A 19,873-nucleotide genomic window follows, 5' to 3' on the forward strand; every position below is an offset into this window, starting at 1 on the left:
TGTACAGTTCATGGAATAAAGAATGGGCACTTAAGAACACTTAGAGGAGAGTAGAATACTTCCTTTTCATTTTATCATGACGAAGAAGTACATATGTAGAAGTGGTTCATAAAATTCCTTTATTGCAGGCAATAGCAGCAAACAATCCTTGCCTGCAGTCCTTTCATACGCATCCTACAGACAAACATTAGCTACGTAAAAACAGACCACATAAGATATCAGAAGAGAGAATGGACTTCTTAAAGACAATGTTTTTTTTCCATACACTACCCATTATAGGCTCAGATCAAACCCTAATAAATTTTATATAACTTATGTTCACTCTACATCAGAAATGTACATAGTTTATGTTTCAAAATGCAAAGATGATAGAAAGCCAGTAAAGAAACTTATCTTCCAAGACATATTTAATACAGAATATAATATTTGATTTAAGTTGCCCTTTACAGACATACATAAGGTGTGTGATAGCAAATTGACATCAGATTGCCAGAGTACAAACTTCATCTTTGCCAAGCTGAAGCTGCATACAAGCCTCTAAAAAGACAAAACAGACTGCAGAGTAACAGACAGCAATACTTTGGTGATCACCAAGGACTTGCAACAAGCACTTCCAACTCCATACTTATCCTATGAATGTGTGTTTTATCAGCGACAACTGTGAACCCACAATTTTGGCATCCCTATCTGCAACAATGATGAGGCCATCAAGTGTGTGGCCTGTGTCTTTCCTCAAGAGGAGCTGATATGACAGTCAGCTGTATATTGCAAGCTGTACCTCTGGCTGAAGAAGGTGCAAAGAAAAAGTAACCAATAACGTAAAATGATTATTGTGTTGGCCAGAACAAGAATTTCACCATACATTTCTTGTACCAGATCATGCATTCCTTCCTTGCAACACAAGACTTTGGTATCATAGAGAAACTTAAAAGGAAAACACAAGTGGTTTATAATCTTGGGCAGTGGGCTGATTTGATAAAGAAGAGTCGTGTGAAGAAACCTTTCAGAGGTATTGTTGTGAAGAATAAAGATTCTAAAAGAAGGCAAGATATGAACAACTCTAATGAATTTTGTATCTTCTGTGTACCAAGCCAATTACAATGACCTTCAATCAGATGCTGACGAAAGCCGTGGCCAATATGTTGAAGATAATAATTGCATCATCATTAGATAACAGCACAGTTTGTGATTTTTCTGTAGAGTGTGGAAGTATATTGGTGGCATTTGTTTTAGTTTGCCATTTTATTCTGATGAAAAGAAGATTAATAATCTATTACCATTATTATTTTTATTGTTATAGTTACATGACCAGTCATTTGCAGGAAGAAAAACCATGACAGACTACAATATCCTTAATATATCACTTTTAATTTATCTCCAAATGTGATCCAGTTCAGAGGGGTAGTTTCTCCACTGAGCCCCTCAATTGTCGATGGGATGCCATTATGGTCTATAACAGATTTGTGCAGTTGTACGCCCGCTGAGACCAGCCCAGTGCAGCCGGGCTGCCTGACGTGAAATGTGGGCAACCTGCTTTCCCTGCATCATTTTCAATGAAATGTTGAGTGGAGTACAGCATAAAATATACATTATAATTGCAAGAAAAGCCTACCTTTTTAAAAAACATTCCTGTTTGATTTAAACTGTGCTTGATATTCACACATTTGATGTTACAACATAGAAATACAGGGTTTAAGCCATGTATAGAACGACAGAAACAATGAAAGAAATGCAAAACAGAATAAACACGACAGGTCAACGTGGGAAGAGGGAGAAATAGAAAGAAAACAAAAAAGGACAAATTTATAACAGCGAGGTCCTTCATTCTGTCAAAACTAGAAGAACCTCACAGTTTTAATCAATGAGGTTGAAACTGAGAAAAAATAGCTTCCCCTATAACAAAGAAAAATAGCTTCCACTGTATAAAAAAAAACCAAGAACAAAGACAATCTCCACATCTTCACACATTTTATACACTGCCTCACAGGGTTTAAGCGTGGAAGCTATGATTTAAAATTTATTGAAAAAGAATGACAGAATTTCCACTAAAAAACAAAATTTCCTGTTATTTATTCAGTAAAATGTAATACAGTATTTACCTAGGTACATACTTAAAAGTTAAATGCTCTATTTTGCAGTATTGTAATGTGCAATTGGTGCAATTCTCACACTTGATAGACCAGGCCATTAACTGAGTGAAAGGTGTGTTACTGTGCAGGCCTTTGCCACCCCGCTACTTCACCACATAATAGTCTCCTTAGTTTCTGGTAAACAGATAAATATGAAAGTTTCGATGTTCATTGTGTTTCAGAAAATAATATTTAAACCTTCCATTGATATAACTAACCTGTAAAATAGCAAGTACGTTTCAAAGATTGAAGTACAACACTGAATGCAGTACCAAGTAGATACACAGTATGTCTTCAAATAAATAACCTGACTAATGTTATTCCCGGGAAACATGATTCGATTGGGCTGTTGAGTTTATCACATCATTTGAAGTCTAGCAACTACAAAAGCTCACATTATTTGCTTAACTAGTCATTATGTTAGAGGGGTATACTTGGAAATATTCCTTAAAATATAATATTGTATATAGCCTAGTAATTCATTGTACTGGATATGATTTTTGTCCACTGGGAAAAAAAAAAAAAAAAAAAAAAACTATTCACGTAATACTCAAATGAATGTTCACTGTTCCATTGACTTCACAATTGTGATGAACCACAATATCGCTGTTGCAGAAGTGCACGTACCGATCGCTCGCCCGTCCACTTTTATACCATGTGCCCTCTGTATGAAAAGCCCAACAACGCAAGCAAGACTGATTTATAGTTTAGCATGGTAACTTCATACCTGATAGGTCTTAGTTCAATTTCCAGTTCTGCCACTATAAGACTAACATGTTCGGAATCGAGTACTAAGGCTCAGGAGCGCACACGAAACAAGAGGTGGAGCCTACTCCTGTTGAATAGCACCAAGGAGTCTGCTCAAGGCTTAACGTCTCCATCCGGACGAATCACCATAAGCAGACATTTGCCCTAACTCGATATGAACACTGAAGAGGTTTGGAATTTAATCCAGGCACACAATCTAGAGATTTAAAATTGTATACCACCGAACCACCCTGCTGGACAACATTCTGATGATTTTTTTTTTTTTACCAATGGTGTCGGATCATATAGACTTGACACATTAAAGATCATGGCAACCATGGCCACATCAAACTTAGGTTATCAGAATTCCCACAAACTTAGTATTCTTCTTCTTCGTATTCTTCTTCTGACGCTGTCTCGCTATGAAGGTTGGCAATCCAATTGATTATGATTACTCTTGAAACAGCGGTTCAAAAGATTTTGTTGGAAGTTCGTTCATACCAATGGCACAGGTCTTAAAGTCAGAATTTTCTCCGTCTCCCTACAGATCGTTTTCCTTCAATTTTCCTCTCAATAATGAGTTTGAAAATTAGCTACATGGAGATTTATACCATGAAGTACCAAATCCATTACACAACAGATCTGTTTATAGAGATGAAGAATAAAGTTGATTTTTCTGTGCAATCATTTAACACATGGAACTTGCATTTAAATTATATAGAGAGAAATGGGAACACACAATAGCAGTGTTCTCCCTAGGACCTTTTTAGTGGGCGCACCGCCCTGCCATATATACAAGCCACCCAGCTAATATAACCTAGATATGTGCTAGTTGCATAATGTTAACACATATTTGAGTCACTGGGTACTTCAAATTGAAATACGAATACCGTAAAAACTTTAATTTATATGATAAATCTTTATTATTGTCAGCATAATTGAATCCATTACATAGGAGTTTAAATGTTTAGCTTGACTATCACGTAATATCGTGCACGAGCGATATCTGAATTGGCGTCGAATCGCATGAGAGCGCCCGATTCCGCGGGACGTCACAAACACATACGGCACTCCACATCAACCGATTGGTGAGCCCAAGTGTTACATGATTATCAACGAGCAGTAGAACATTAGAAGTTCAAAATACTCTGTTATCTCTTGCTCGTGAAAAACACAGAAATAATTCAGTTTTGCAGTTTTGTTTACCTACCTGATTAATGCTGTGAGGGGAATAAATATTGAAGTTTTATCATATTCATTTTTATGTAGTATTCCCCGCCCAGTTACCCATCCCTGGCACCCGGCTGACGAAAATTTCTGGGGAGAACACTGCAATAGGATGAACACAATGGTAGGTCAGTGTGGGATTACTACTGAAACTTGCATTCAGTAAATCCCGATTTCAGATTTTCCCACATTTAATATCTTTCTTACATATCTATCACCACTTTCATAAATATTGCCAATCCCTGAGTAATATTATTACTGTACCTTATATGTACAAACAGCAGCCACATTAAAAATATTAAATTAATGGAGCTATTCACTGGATGGAGAAGATTTGCTCGTTCTTCCAATGTTTGTAGTCTTTTAGAACTAGCTGACTGGATTCAAATTATAGCCTACATAGAAGATTGGTATTTTGCATACTGCACAATCATTAGAATGCTTATTCCGATGTTGGATATTGGAGTAATACATAGTCAGCGTGGTAACTCCCTTGGTCATTAAAGTATGTATAGCTTTTTTTAAATATATATATATAACAAGGCATGCAAGGTGATTGAGTTTATACATTGTACAAATAAGTCACTAGTAATGGGTAATTATTTAGGCTAATGAAATCAAACAAAATAATGGTGGCCACTATCGTAAAGAATCAAGTCTTTATGGTCTGACATAGTTATCTGGATCAAGTCCTGTTGTTGGAAAACCATTTCACCACCAGAATGGTGGCCAGCAGGGTAGGAGAGAGGGTGGTATACAATATTCCTAATCACTAGATTGCATACCAGAAGACTGGGTTCAATTCCAAATCTTTTCACACTGCTCATATGGAGTGACAGCATACGATTCTTTTGATGGTAATTCTTGCATTGAATGGGGATGTTAAGCCTTGTGCAGACCTGTTTGTGTTTATCGATGGAAAGTAAGCTACATGCCAACACCAGGTTTTACCCTCTCCTTACATCACCACCACCACACTACAATACACACAATCATCACACTGGACATAGAAAATGCGTACACTAGTGCAATGATCTTCGTTTCTGAGGCAAGGAGTAACTAACTCCTCAAAGATGGTACGCACAAATAAATGAAGATTGCAAACTGCCCGTCACCACTGTCAATGGACACTTATCCAGGTGCTTAGGCATTAGAACACACAACACATCAAACATAAGAGTACTTGAATTTCTTAGGTATCCCTTAACACGTTGAGTGCCAGACCGAATTTCATAGGACTGCCGTCCAGTGCAGCTAATAACATCGAGTTACTCCCTGGTGCCAAAACGTTCACAGGCTTAACCAAGCAAATGATCGCTGAAATGAGGATGTATTTATGATATATTACATCAACTTATGTATATTAGGTAAAATATTGCGACCCCATATGGGGTCGTATTGGTCATTACGAATTGTACACGAACACGCGCCCCCATATGGGGTCGTACTTATACAGTAGTTACTGTCCCGACGCTCGGTCATACTTACCTCTTCCTTTGCAGGGACGCGTTATACGCTGTTGATTATGAGAGATGTGTTAGCTTGTTCATACTGGGGCCGTAAAAAGGTAGGATCCCCGATTTTAGGTCAGGAAATGTTTGTAAATGGCGATCTTCCGATTTTAGGTTAGGAAATTTTCGTATAAAATGTTGTTATATAAAGTAGTGAAAATCATGTAAATTTGGTTAATTAGGATGTAACAGAATATTATAAGAAGAATTAGTAGTTGCGGAATATTGAATAAGTATATAATTTTATTTGTATAACATTTAATTTGAGTGAGAGAACCCAGCAGCGATGATCGTGCAACATGGGAAACCAGTGACTATATCGTTGAAGACGGTCATAATTGTTGCAACAGCTGGCTTGGAAACCCGGAATACAGCGGCGATGTGTATGCTGAAGACTGTAATTTATCAATATGGATGAACATGCGAGATCGCTATTTGCTCTGTACTGAGTTCAAAATTAATGTAACTATATACTACGTTTGCATCATTGTCTGACTTGTTCGATATATCGTCCAGCCTATTTGCACTAAGTATTTTACTGCTCGATTTGCTAGTAAAGACTTAAAAAAAGAAAAGGAAACTCGCAGCACTGCACAATTACATAAACAATCCGTGCGCGAGATAGGCAATGACTTTTTCACCCTACATAACACTCTTGACGTACCCATATGGGGTCGCGCCAAAACAGGAATTGAAGAATGGAAGGTGGACTATGCATGTACTTAAATAGACGACCAGCAGATGGCAGGAAGAGAACTTATACAGCTTCGAATCACATACTTACTGTGCACCCAAATGGGTTCGCACAGTTCTCGATTTAGAACGAACGTACGACCCCATATGGGGACGTGAAGTTAAAAAACTTTACTACTCTCACGTACCCATATGGGGTCGCTTGGCACTCAACGTGTTAATCTGATAACATTTCAGTTACATTGCACATAGGTATTTTTGGTATTAATATAAAGTGAAATGAAATTAAAAATATAATGCCAAAATATAAGAGCCAACAAGCTCACCTGGGTAGAATCTTGGACGGCTCCATTCTGCTCAGGACTTGTTGCAGGTGCTTCCGTTTCTCCAGCACCTAAACTCAGTTCTGCAAGGCGACCAAACGATAAGTTACGGATTTCCTGAGCACTTAGAACAAGATCATAATTGCGTTCTAGAGTCTGCTTGATCTCTGCCCCCATAAGAGAGTCCATTCCCAAATCGGCAAGTGTAGCCTGCATGCTCATTGTCTTTACATCCTTAATACCTGAAAGCAAAAGAACACATACATAATGCACAGGTACAGTACAAAATGATAATCTAGCCTAACTCTTCATTAAGCTCCTCTGAAGTCTGATTCTATATGTTGTATAGAATGTTTCCACAATTAACCACAGCAATCTTAACCCTTTCCCGCCCATATTAAAATGCACGTTTTCCCCCAGAATTAAAGCAATTCTTTTCAGCCATCATTATGATGATGCAGACATGTAAGCAGCATGCTCATTCTTTTTCTGGGCAATTAAATCAAAAATGTTTTCATCAAATATAAGGGTGAAATACTCTAATGCTGTACTACCCACAGGAAGAGAATGGCAAGGGCCTACCTCTTCAGTAAAGTCTGCCGGTTTGATGTAAGACAACTGAAAGTTAGGCCTACAATCTATGTCATCATGCATGTGTACGTCGTCATTTCCTGAAATATCGTCACTTTCATTTTCACTTTCCACTTCACTGAGTTCACTTAAGCTACTACTAACAGTTTTACAGTCAGAATTATCGTTCACCAAACGTACAATGTCGTTATCGCGCAAACTATTTTCACGCGAATTAAGCGTCGACATGTTTGTTTACAATATGTCACTGCCTTCCGTATTTCGTGTTCTAATACGCCTGCTAAAGTTTTAAAAGAAGAAAACTAATCTCTTTGGTCTCTAGGAAGTGCACATGCTAGTAACAGTAAGTTATATTTGTCTATCGGCCGATAGATGGCTCACACATGTGACTAGAAGTACAAGTACGCTTTACTACACTATGGGCGGGAGGCCCTAAGCTTTCGCGCTACGCATTACTACGCTATGGGTGGGAGAGGGTTAAATATAGAACTGTGGCAAGAAATGGCAGATATACATCTGCATAAAGCTGATCATGCTGGCATTGAGGTTAAACAGATTTTAAAACCCAATTAATGTCTATAGAAGCATGAAATGAAGGCCATGTAAGGAAGGTAAAATGTCAAGAGTCAAAATGTACATAGTCCTATAATATCTACTTCACATTAATGTCCGGACTCAAAACATTACATCTCTCTTTTACTTCAAACCTATAAGCCTTACTCTGATGTTCAAATGAGATCTATACCATTATTAAAAATATAAAATCTAGGACTAGGTACTCTTTTGTAGTTTGATGTTTTGGATCAAATGAAAGAAAAAAAAGTGAAAAAACTACTTAACATCTCAACCCATGCTGTGTGATGAATGAAGCTCACCTAGAATGTTAGCTACTGCATCCAGCAGACTAACTTGAGATCCACTATCGGAACCGCTACGTCTCTTCTCAGCCAGAACCATTGATGCGAGGACAGGATGTGGCTGTTGCAGGAAGTTGTCCATAGTAGCGAGACATGAACTCATCCTCTGGGGCAGTGTGCCTCCTACCACTGTCTCATTATCTCCCATTGTCTCCAAGACAAGACCAACATCGCCAATAGCACCCCACTGGATTGCAAGGCCAGGCAGACCAGCAGCTTGTCGAGCTTCACATATGCGTTCCATAGCAGAGTTAGCAAGTCCGTAGTTGGTCTGACCTGCATTACCCCTACCACATGACACACTTGAAAAAGCAACAAAGTAATCCAATTCAGGACATAGCTGACGAGTAACTGTATCCAGGTGCTTAGTACCATCCACTTTTGGAAGGCACACCGTACGGAAGTCCTCTTCCGTCTGGTTCTCCAGTAATGCATCACGCAGAACCTGAAAAAAAAAAAAAGTTTCATTTATGACCAAATTTTTACAGGAATAAGACAATACTCTAAAATTCCTCTATTAGTTCCTAGTAGCTATTAGAAGAGGTACTTACCACTGCCAGATTAAATACGCCTCCAACAGGTCCCATCTTGGATGCCTCTTTGATGAGCTGAGCAGCTTCTTTCTCAGTTGTGACATTGTGGGTAGAAACAGTCACGTCAATACCAGTCTCTCTCCATCGGCGTATGCACAGTGCTTGATAGCCAGTGCGTACTCCACTTCGTGATGTCAACACCAACTTGGTAGCACCTCGCAAGATTAACCAGTTTGCAAGCTCCAGACCAAAGCCACCCAGGCCACCTATATCACATCAATTGTTAAAGAAATAAACTCTATACCTAATAGAATTATCTATATCTATGTGATGAAAAATAAACTGTTAAGATTCACCAAGTAGGTCGATGGATTTACCTCTACCCTAGCAAAATTTAGTTTGTGAAAGATGTACAACAGAAAATAAATCAAGATAAGAAATGCATTGCAATGTATTCATCAAACTAATATGTAGAAGTTCAATTTAACACTGTTGTTTGGGGACATGCTTTACCCCGCCTTATAGCTTAACCATGGTAAATGGAAAATGACCTACAAGGCAACAGAAGATTGGGGGAAAAAATAGTAGGCTACAAGAGAACACAATTTTATGAAAGAAATTGTATCTAAAATACACATATTTGGCATTCCATTCTTCACGTGGGTTGATTATGTTCAATTTATTGTTCACAGAGTATGCTTTTCTTTCTTGTGACATCACAGCACCTGCACTAAATTCAAGACTTAACTAGAAGATTGTCCGACTAAAGCTTTTTTAAAAATAATTATTTAAAAAACTAACACGGTCACTTGTTTCTGTAAGCGTGGGTGCAGGCCAACTAGTTTAAGTACCGAGCAAGTTGGCTGTGGACTTAGGGTCATGCCTATGGGCTTGCATTTGAGAGATGGTGGGTTTGAATCCAATCCTAGCCCTTACCCATCCTTGCATCATCAAAAACCTTCAGTGTGATAGAGCAACATTAAACCACTAGGGAAAAAAAAAAACTAAGGACCTGAAGAGGCACCGTCTAGGCAGCTTGCCTACCAATTTTGACATTCTGATAGTGATGCAATTTAGCAACAAAAGTGGGATTCTATTGGATGGTTCCAATTGGCAAATTCATTCAATTTTGTTGGGCGACACCGAGTGCATCACCAGAAATTTTTACCTTTCCAGCAACATGAAATACTCTTCAAAAATCTACTACCTCAGCTGGGATCGAACTCGCAAACATTAATCACAAGTTGGACAAAACCACTGATCCACCAAGGCAGCTGATCCATTGGAAGGAAATTATTGTAACATGTCACATATTGATGCAATTCTTTCTTACCATGGCTGATATGAAGAGATTTTGAAATATTCTGCAGATTTGATCTAGTAATATTCTAATCGCCAGTAATCAGCTTAAATATTAACAAAGTTTTAACTTTCACGATAACTGCTGCTCTTACCTACAAGGATGTAAACTTTTTCAGGGTTCATGTATGTCCTAGGAATGGCAGAGATTAATTTCGTAGCTGGCTTGAGGACCTTCTCTGGTTCTTCATCACGAATTTTTATGACAACTTTGCCAATATGTTTCCCAGATCCAATGAAACTGGAAAGAAATAAGAGAAATAAAATCCAAATAATGAAATGCCATATTTACACAATTAATCCCTGCAGAAGGGTGATTTTGAAAAGGAAAAATCCTTTCAATGAAAGAGTAAAGAAGGCATAAACAACTACTTCATATCACTCTACAAGGTGCACATGCTCTCTACATAAAGATGAACATAAAATGAAAATTGGCGGATATAACCACTTTGCCTCAATATACATGATTATACAGGGTGAACAAAATATGCAGCACGTGGAGGTCAGCATGCGGTTCCTCGTCTAAATTCACGACAAATTGAGAAACCAATAGGTTTAATAGAAATGAGAGTTAAGAAACGAGGCTCTGGTAACGCTGTAACGGTGTGCAGCATGGCCAAGCAGAGGTCGCATGAACTCGGCACTCTGCCGGAGCTGTCTCATTAGCTCAGCGAGACGAGTTAATGCCATAAATGCCGGTTGCGTGGATGCGCCGAGGTTCGAGTCGCGTTCGCGCCAATTTTTTTTTCAGTTAATGTATCAAATTGTATCCAATGTACACCTCCACTATGCAACGCACTATGTTCTGTCTTACCATTACAGTTACCTTTATTTAAACATTCAAACATAACAAGAACTTCTTACAGACGTAAACGACCACTCTGTTTCGTCCATAGCACAAATAATACCAATACGTAGAACATGATAGTGGATACAGTAAAATCGTCTCTATCCAGTGTGGTACAAGGAGAAACAATAGAGTACAGTAGGCAGGCCACACTGGATTGCCCATTATGCTACACACAATAATTCCATAGTGTATGTGCGATGTCCAGTATTATCTTCACAGAGCCGGTACGTACACATAAGAGCAATGTTCACTTCACAGCAGATGTTCAAAGCGATTACCTTGCATTTGCAAACACTTCGCCACTTGCTGGAGCATACTTTGCCGGACCGTACGCAACACACCTGCATCCACCATTGCCAATGCAGCATGCACGCAAGCTATTAGGTACTACTAACATGTTCCTTTAAGTGTCCCCACAAATAAAAATCTAGTGGATTAAGGTCCGGGGAATGTGGAGGCCAGAACATTGGACTTCCATGACTAATCCATTTCCCTGGAAATGCTTCATTTAACCAGTTATGCACAGTCATTCCAAAGTGTGGCAGTGCACCATCACACTGAAACCATAGCTGTCGCCGAACACCAAGTGGAACGTTTTCTAAAGCGTCAGGCAAAGTATTGCCCAGAAACTTCAACTTGTCCGGCGATAGGTACGGGCCTAAAAGCACTCCTCCCATGATACCAGCCCACAGGTTTATGCCAAAGCGTGCCTGAAAGCCACGTTCACAGGTGACGTGGGTTGTGGTCAGACCAATAATGGCTGCTGTGATGGTTGAGAAAATACCTTCCTGAATGAAGCTACATTCATCACTCCATATCACATTCTTTATAAAATGTTTGTTATCTTCAACTTGTTGCAAAAGCCATTCACAGAACTGAACTCGTTGAATGAGGTCTTCTGGACACTGGTGTTGAGTTAACGTGTAATGATATGGATGTAGTTTTTCATCGTGCAACACATCAACAATCAGTGTTTGAGATACCTGGAAATGCCTTGCAATATCACGGGTACTTCGCTGAGGTGATTGGTCAACGGCTTGAAGAATGTCATACTCTGTTTGTGGAGTATGTCTAGTCCTTGGACGACCTCTGTCGACTACTTGTGGATGAAGATTACCGGTTTCCCACAGGCGTTGCTTAAGGCGACGAGAAACATTCCTATCGGGATGACGCCTTTGAGGGTACCATGCTGCATACTCACGAGCAGCAGCAGAAGCTTGGCTATCGGATGCACCCAACGCTAAAAGCGTATCGACGTATTCGCCGTTTGTGTGCTCCATCGGGAAGCCGCTCTACGTGCACTTGACAGGACCAGTTATGGTTGTGCACCGCATGGTTAGTCGATTGCTGCATTCAGTTGAATGGATCACACTGTCATATGTTTGACTAATGTCATGTGACAACAGGATGTCATGCTTACAAACGCAGTTACACGACGGGAACTAGGGACCTGACGACGAGAACTAGGGACCTGATGTCACACACACAAAAGAAAAAATCTGACGTAGATTCGAGCCATAGCTCCATGGTGCATGTGGGTTAAATAACCCAACCGCATACTCAGCGAGCTGCGACGGCAGGTACGGTAGAGCGGAATGATGCACGTTTCTCTATTACATTCCAATGTGCTGCAGGATGTGACAGTGTTGCCAGCTTCAGGTTTTCGACTTGTTTTCCAACAGCACCAGATCCGATTAGGCTATAGAAACTTTTGTCTTGCAATGGGATGAGGAATCGCATGCCGACCTCCAACTGTTTCATTTTTTGTTCACCCTGTATACTACAAACATAACGAAATTTGACCAAGATTTTATTTTATATTGTTGATGTTTATTGCTTAATCTGGTGATGGTAATTACAAATATAAAAGTACTTTTTCTCCAATGTCAATACAGTATTTTGGATGTTACAATGAATTTTTAAATTTTCTTAAAAGTTACTAACAAGGCCATACTAGGAATTTTTTCTGGAGGGGGCTAGGATTTGGGGGAGCGGGCTTCTGAAAACAACAATTGGCAAGTTGCTTTTTCGTTGCAACGACACAGATAGGTCTTATGGCGACGATGGGACAGGAAAGGGCTAGAAGTGGGAAGGAAGCAGCTGTGGCCTTATTTAAGGTACAGCCCCAGCATTTGCTTGGTGTAAAAATGGGAAACCATGGAAAACCATATTCAGGGCTGCTGACAGTGGGGTTCGAACCCACTATCTTCCGAATACTAGATACTGGCTGCACTTAAGCGACTGCAGCTATCGAACTCTGTGCTTCCGAAAACAAAAGCTATAGTAATACATATTTTTTACTTTCAAATAGATGTTACAGGAAGGAAAGTTTGAGCTTTAGAGCAGTGCCTTTTACAACTCAACGGGTGAAGCAGAAAGATATATTCATAACGGTCTGGTGGGCAGAACACTCCAACACGTGCATTCAGTGCGACACAAAGATTTGTTTTAAAATGGAGGTACCAGTAACAATGGGCCGATTGCAGAAATAGTGTTTAGATGGTGTCTACGGTTAAACAATGATTAAGTATGGCTGCCGCATTAAAGAGACTTTATTTATCACTTAGACAATATCTAAAACCGATGTTCAATCGGACAGGTTTAAACACTGACGAGAACACTGTTTAACCTCAAATGAGAGGAGTGAATCACAATCAGAGGTTATGTACCATGAAGCATGGAATTTGTATTATCGTGTTGAGACGATTCCAGGAAGAAAGGTCCGTCCGACAGCCTCTCTGTGGGTCGCCCGTTGCAAAATCACAGCAATTCATTTGAAATGTATGGGGAGGTAGAGCTTAAAATAAGATTTTGCTTTTCAAGAGACTTATTTCTTGAGACTGACAAAGGGACAGTCCGGTAACTCAACTTGAATACAATTCTTGGCAACCGATATATTTTATTATACATGGGGTAATTTCCATGGAATTATAGGTCACTTCGACTACGTACATATCAGAATTACTTGTCCCAATCATCAGAGGGCTGTCACATACACCAATCGGGAGGGATTCACTTATACCGTATTTCACGGCATAATCGTCGCCAATATAAATGGTCCGAAACGCTGGCAACCAAGAATGAGCTAGCTGGAAAATTTATAATGTCCAATAACGGACCATTTATATTGGTATTATAAATTTGCTCATTCAGGAAAAATATTTCAGATTCCCTATGGGAATCAACATCTATATCATATAATCGTCGCCACCGCGTAATCGTCGCATCCTTTATTTTCAATACAAAAATCGGACTTTAAACCTTTAATTACATAATCGTCGCACGTCCAAATTTTGTTCACTAATCTGGTTAAAAGGTAAATGGAACTGCAACATAAGTTGCACATGAATGCGCAATTTAAATACGTGTATGGTTTATGGGCAATTTGGCAACACAGTCACGTTTGCGACATGTTGCACAACGTATAAATAAATAATACCGGTATATGTACGACGCATGGCTTACCGGTAGACTACCGGCAGTTTGACAACGTGGTCGCGAGACAGCGTACTATTTATTCGCCACCTACATATTATGCTTACCGGTAGGCTATCGGCAGTTTGACAACGTGGTCGCGAGACAGTGTACTATTTATTCACCACCTACATATTATGAGTTCCCATTTGAAATACGTAAGGCTGTAAGTTATCGCTTATCGGCAACGTCGCCAGGAAATACCGGCTAGGTAGGTTGAATGGACCTCGAACCAGCCCTCAGATACAGGTAAAATTCCCTGACCCGGCCGTGAAATGAACCCGAGGCCTCCGTGTAAGAGGCAAGCACGCTACCCCTACACCATGGGGCCGGCTCCTGTGTTATTGCGCACGAAGTGAAATCCAAGACGATAACGCAGATTTCCACAGAATTATTCAGCCGAATTATTTACGATGTCTCAGTTGTCATCGCTAGACTCTTATCTTACTACTACGTCATAAGTGTCCGGGCATGGGATGAAAACTTTTATCCAAGCAGTCAAGATAATTATTATCCAATGCTATTAAAGTTTTATTTTATAAACTCGTCAGTAATGTAATGTAAAATCATCAATAACTGGGAAGAAATATTAACCTAATTACCGTATGTTTAAAAGAAATTGAAAAAAATGAATGTTTGTTACTGACGTCTCGGAATACAGTCAACTACACAGTAGATCTACACTGCGCTAGCTAGAGCTCCGGTTTGCGAGCTTTGCGCAAGCGCAGTAGTGTGTCGCAACCAACGAGCTAAACTGATAAATTGTTGTATGCTTCCTTGCTGCCTAACAGTATTGGCTGCTCTGGAATGGACAAATCACAGATGCATTTATTTGTTTCAGATTTACGTGATTACTGTAGACATGTGTGTGTGAGAATTTAAGTTTTTAATTTGTGTTTTGGGTGTTTGCAGAAATAATTTGTTTTAATAGTGAACAATTACGGGAAAGTCATTTATATCGCAAAACATTAACGTGTGAAGCATTTATAAGCGATTATGGGTAAATATAGAAATGATTCTGCGGGCTTCAAGCTAAGCGTAATTGCCTTCCCTGAACAGCACGGGAACAGAGCTGCAGAAAGAAAATTTTCTGTGAGTGAAAAGTTGGTGCGTGACGGGCGGAAAGTAAAAAACAAGCTAAAAAGCACAAACCCTTCTAGACGCGCGTTTAGAGGTCCTAAAACAGGGAAGTTTCCTATAATTGACGAAGAAGTGTTTAGGTACGTCAGTGAAATACGTAACAATGGCTGCAGTGTATCATATGAAATGTTACAAATTAAGGGACAGGAGGTAGCGCGCAAACACAACATACCGGTAACTCAGTTTAAGGCGACTCGTGGGTGGATTAAGGGGTTCATGCGATGACACAATCTGTCAGTGCGAAGGAGAACAACACTAAGTCAAAAGTTGCCTGCTGATTACATGACAAGATTGTAAATTTTCACCGATTTGTCATACGTTTGCGCAAGGAAAATTCGTACTTGCTTTCTCAAATCGGTAATGCCGATCAGACTCCAATCTTTTTTGATATGCCTCGCAACAGCACTATTGCGCTAAAAGGATCACGGAGTGTATTAATGAAAACCAGCGGTAGTGAGAAGTTGCGATGCACGGCAATGCTAGCCATTACAGCTGATGGGAGAAAGTTGCCGCCTTACAACATACACGACAGATAGTCATTCCTGGTGGCCTAACATCTGCTTTGCAGCCACTAGACGTATGTGTTAATAAACCCTTTTAAGACCACTTACGTCGATTTTACAACGAGTGGATGATGAGCGGCGATCAGCAATTGACGCCCGCCGGAAATATCAGGCGTCCACCCTTGGACTTGTTATGCTCGTGGGTGAAGAAGAGTTGGGATCTTATACCACCTGAACTAGTCTCCAAGAGCTTCAAAAGGACTGCGATTTCGAATGCACTAGACGGCTCCGAAGATGACGCAGTGTGGCAGGGAGACGAAGAATCTGATACTGGTATTAACAGAGGTGAGGACGGCGCATCAGATAGCGAAACCTGCGATAGGGACACCGAAGATTTGGAATAAATTGCGTACCGGTAAGTCGGCATTTCACAACAAAGCGATAATTTTTTGCAAGTGTAATATTTTAACTTTAATACTCAAATTAATGACAAATTAACTTAATACGTTCATTTTTATTTTCAGGTTGAAAAAACGTTCGCCGAATTGTTGCGAAAAATTATGAATTTTGTTTTAGACTATTTTAATTATTTTGATGTATAAACACGAGTATTGCGTGCATCTTAAATTTGTATCAAATACAATTTAGTTATAAATACATTTTTTGAGTAATACAAATACTGGTATTAAATATTCATCGTATAATGGTCGCACCCTACAATTTTTTTCGAAAATTTTGGTATGAAAAGTGCGACGATTATGCCGTGAAATACGGTATTTACTGCCAAGTAAGCACACATAATATTGAAAACTAAAAAGTAGGTTGTATGCAGTTTTTATATATAATTGTCACGCTAATTCAGATAAGCTTTTGGCAAGTATGACATAGGAAACACCAAGTGGCGATGATGGTGGTGATTATTGTTTAAAGACGATTGGGTAAGAAGAGCCGTGGCCATAATAACACCCCTAGCATTTGCCTGGTGTAAAAATAGAGCAACTATAGAAAACAATCTTCAGGGCTGCTGATGATACATTTCGAATCTACAATCTCCAGAATGCAAGCTACATATATATGGCCTGTACAACACATTCGGTTACACATTACTATTGTTTCATCTTCTCTTCGTCGAAGCTATTTACGAGTAGATTACACTCACCGTAACAACGCTATAATCAAAGCTTGACTTTCCCGTACGGTGTAATGTCTCTTTAGTGTCGATAATATTACGAGATTTAATTTCCACCGAAAGCGATACTCTTATCTGTGGGCAAGTCGTGCTCGTGCTTAGCCATATTTGAGTAATGTGTAGGAAGACAAAACAGCCGACTGGCGTTCGGCGTGCGCACCGACGATTTTCATTGGTTGCGACAAGCAAAGAACTACATGAAAGATTCTTCTATCTCCATTTTCAAACCAATATTGAAATTTTAAACGATGTCTAGTTAAACACCGGCTGAACATTGTTTATGCATTTAGACATCGTTTAGGTAGACATTGCCTAAGGCTGAAATCTAGTCATCGTTTCTGCAATTGGCCCAATATGTTTGTTTCACTGTAAGTACATGAAATGTTTAAAGGCTTGATTTTTTAAAAATATTCTAGCCACTTGATAACATGAAAATATTTCTATATGTTTATTGAAATCTATTTTTATGGTGCAAAATGTATTAAGAACATTTAAAAAACAATCAGTGTATCCCACCAAAATTAAAATTTCCATTTATGTTTTCAGTAAATTTGTTAACTATATTCATAGAGAAACATTTAAAGATGGCACAGATTTTATAGGTGAAATTCACTTGTTTATTTTGCAAATGCTTGTTTTTATAATACAGTAGAACCTCGATTATATGTTCCTAGAAACTACATTTACCCGTATTATCCATTCAAATTATGTGGTTCCACGAGCATCCTAATTAAATCACGTTGAAAATATCCCGCATTATCCGTTCCTCAAAGAAACAATTTCCCGTATCAACCGTTGAGAAATTTCAGTCACATCAATGCTAAATCCTCGATCACGTGTTTTTCAAGAAACTGTATCTCACGAAAGATGTTAACGTCGTCATTGTGGTCATTTGAGGAAGCGGAAAAGCGATCGGCGGGTGAACTTGCATTAGGGACCATCTTAGCATCGCATTCGGGTGGTATTGTTTAGAGAATCGAAATCGTAAAGCAGAGAGTGTCCACAACAATTGGAAGGAGACAGAGCGCATTTCGACAGCTCTACTTGAAGAAGGAACGAGTTTCGTCAAATGTTCGTACTTGCAAAGCATCTACATTATGTCCAGGGTTAGATGTTTACTTTCTTTTTCCGAGTGTATCGACGAACAGGTTTTTGGCACTTCCCTCAGGGCATTGTATAGTCACTGAGCTTTCAGGCAAGAATCTGAACTGCTCCTTCTTAAGTAACACAAATTTAGTACAGTATTTTAATATTATCGTATACGATTATGTTATACAGACCAGAACAGATGTTGCACCTTACATACATAAAGCCATGGGAGGTTTTGGGATTGCCTATTACTGTTTTGGTCCTACTGTAAGACTAGGAATTTCACGTTATTGTGTTAAAATGTTAAAACCGCAGTTATTTTTTTTTGCGCACGTTACATGTAAAAACCTTGGCATCATTTCGCACTCTTACCGACTAGGACAGCGAGATCAAGGTCGCGAATAACCGTAAATTTGGAAGTTTCGATGATATTTTTTCTATTTCCGATTTAATCGTGATTAGTGACGGACATAACTGAATATAATGCATTCGAAAACTTGAGAATCAGTACTTACATTCGAAACAATATTCTCGAGTTCAACATAACCTTTAAAAGTCGATGTAGTCCATAGGCCTAATTTGCGCGGTACAAGATTTCCACAAACTGACTACGAACAGTATACAGGTGACCAAATTACAATGGAAGATTTAAAGAAAAAGGGATTTCGCCATCATGTTGGGCGCTTTTGTATCCAATGTGCTTTATTTTATTAGATTAGAGAATTAAAAAATGCTTGTGGTTGATTGTTTGGCTTGATGTTATTAGGTTTTTCGAACAGTTTGTCCGATCAAAGTTGCTGAACCGAAAGAAGTTTTCAGAGGAAACCGATGATGTTTCCACGGTAAAACTGAATGTAAAGTTTTGAGACTTTTAAGTCACGTACCGGTAATTCATGTTTGAAGCTGGCCCCGCGGTCGAACTTGCCTGCCTCTCACCTGGAGGGCCCGGGTTCGATTCCTGGCCAGGTCAGGCATTTTTATCTGGATATGAGGGCTGGTTCCAGGTTCACTCATTCTATGATTACCTTTAATTGAGGCGCTATTTAATGGTGAGATGGCGACCCAGTCTAGAGAGCCCGGAATAACTGCCGAAAGGATTCGTCGCACTGACCAGGCGTCACCTCGTAATCTGCAGGCGTTTGGACCGAGCAGCGGTCGCTTGGTGGGCGGAAGGCCCATTGGGGCTGTAGTTTGGTTTGGTTTAGGGGTATTTGTAAGATTTTAAGTATACATATTTCTTTTCTTGTGATGTTTAGCCAAATTCTTCATGGTTCATTCATTCCCCGATTTTCCGTTTTCCCGTGTTGTAGGGTTTTTTTTCGGTGGTCCCTCCAAAAACGGAGAATCGAGGTTCCACTGTATTTCTAATTTATCATAGGCTGTTTATATTTGTCAAGTTCACTTTTATTTTGGAGAGGGTTTGAATCCCCCCCCCTAACCTCCCCCTTGGGTACAGCCTTGGTTACTAATATTGCATGCTTATTTAATACAACTAGAGTCATATAGAAAAATCTAACATAAGCACTTCAAAATGTGGCAGAAATAAGTACAAAAATACTGAATAACACTGAATTTTCATTCAACAATGCTTTAATTTA

General features: G+C 39.3%; 1 protein-coding gene across 1 annotated transcript in view; it reads right to left on the bottom strand.

Annotated features, from left to right (window-relative positions):
- FASN1 (Fatty acid synthase 1) overlaps positions 1–19,873 on the bottom strand; it is a 239,642-nt gene that overhangs the window by 13,699 nt on the left and 206,070 nt on the right. The window contains exons 29-32 of the mRNA XM_067135405.2: positions 10,126–10,271; positions 8,690–8,937; positions 8,097–8,583; positions 6,634–6,872 (exon numbers count right to left, since the gene is read on the bottom strand). Of these exons, the coding sequence (XP_066991506.2) occupies positions 6,634–6,872; positions 8,097–8,583; positions 8,690–8,937; positions 10,126–10,271 (1,120 nt within the window). The remainder of the gene's footprint in view (positions 1–6,633; positions 6,873–8,096; positions 8,584–8,689; positions 8,938–10,125; positions 10,272–19,873) is intronic.

The sequence above is a fragment of the Anabrus simplex genome, chromosome 1 (genome assembly GCF_040414725.1).
Source record: "Anabrus simplex isolate iqAnaSimp1 chromosome 1, ASM4041472v1, whole genome shotgun sequence".
NCBI classification, from domain to species: Eukaryota; Metazoa; Arthropoda; class Insecta; order Orthoptera; family Tettigoniidae; genus Anabrus; species Anabrus simplex.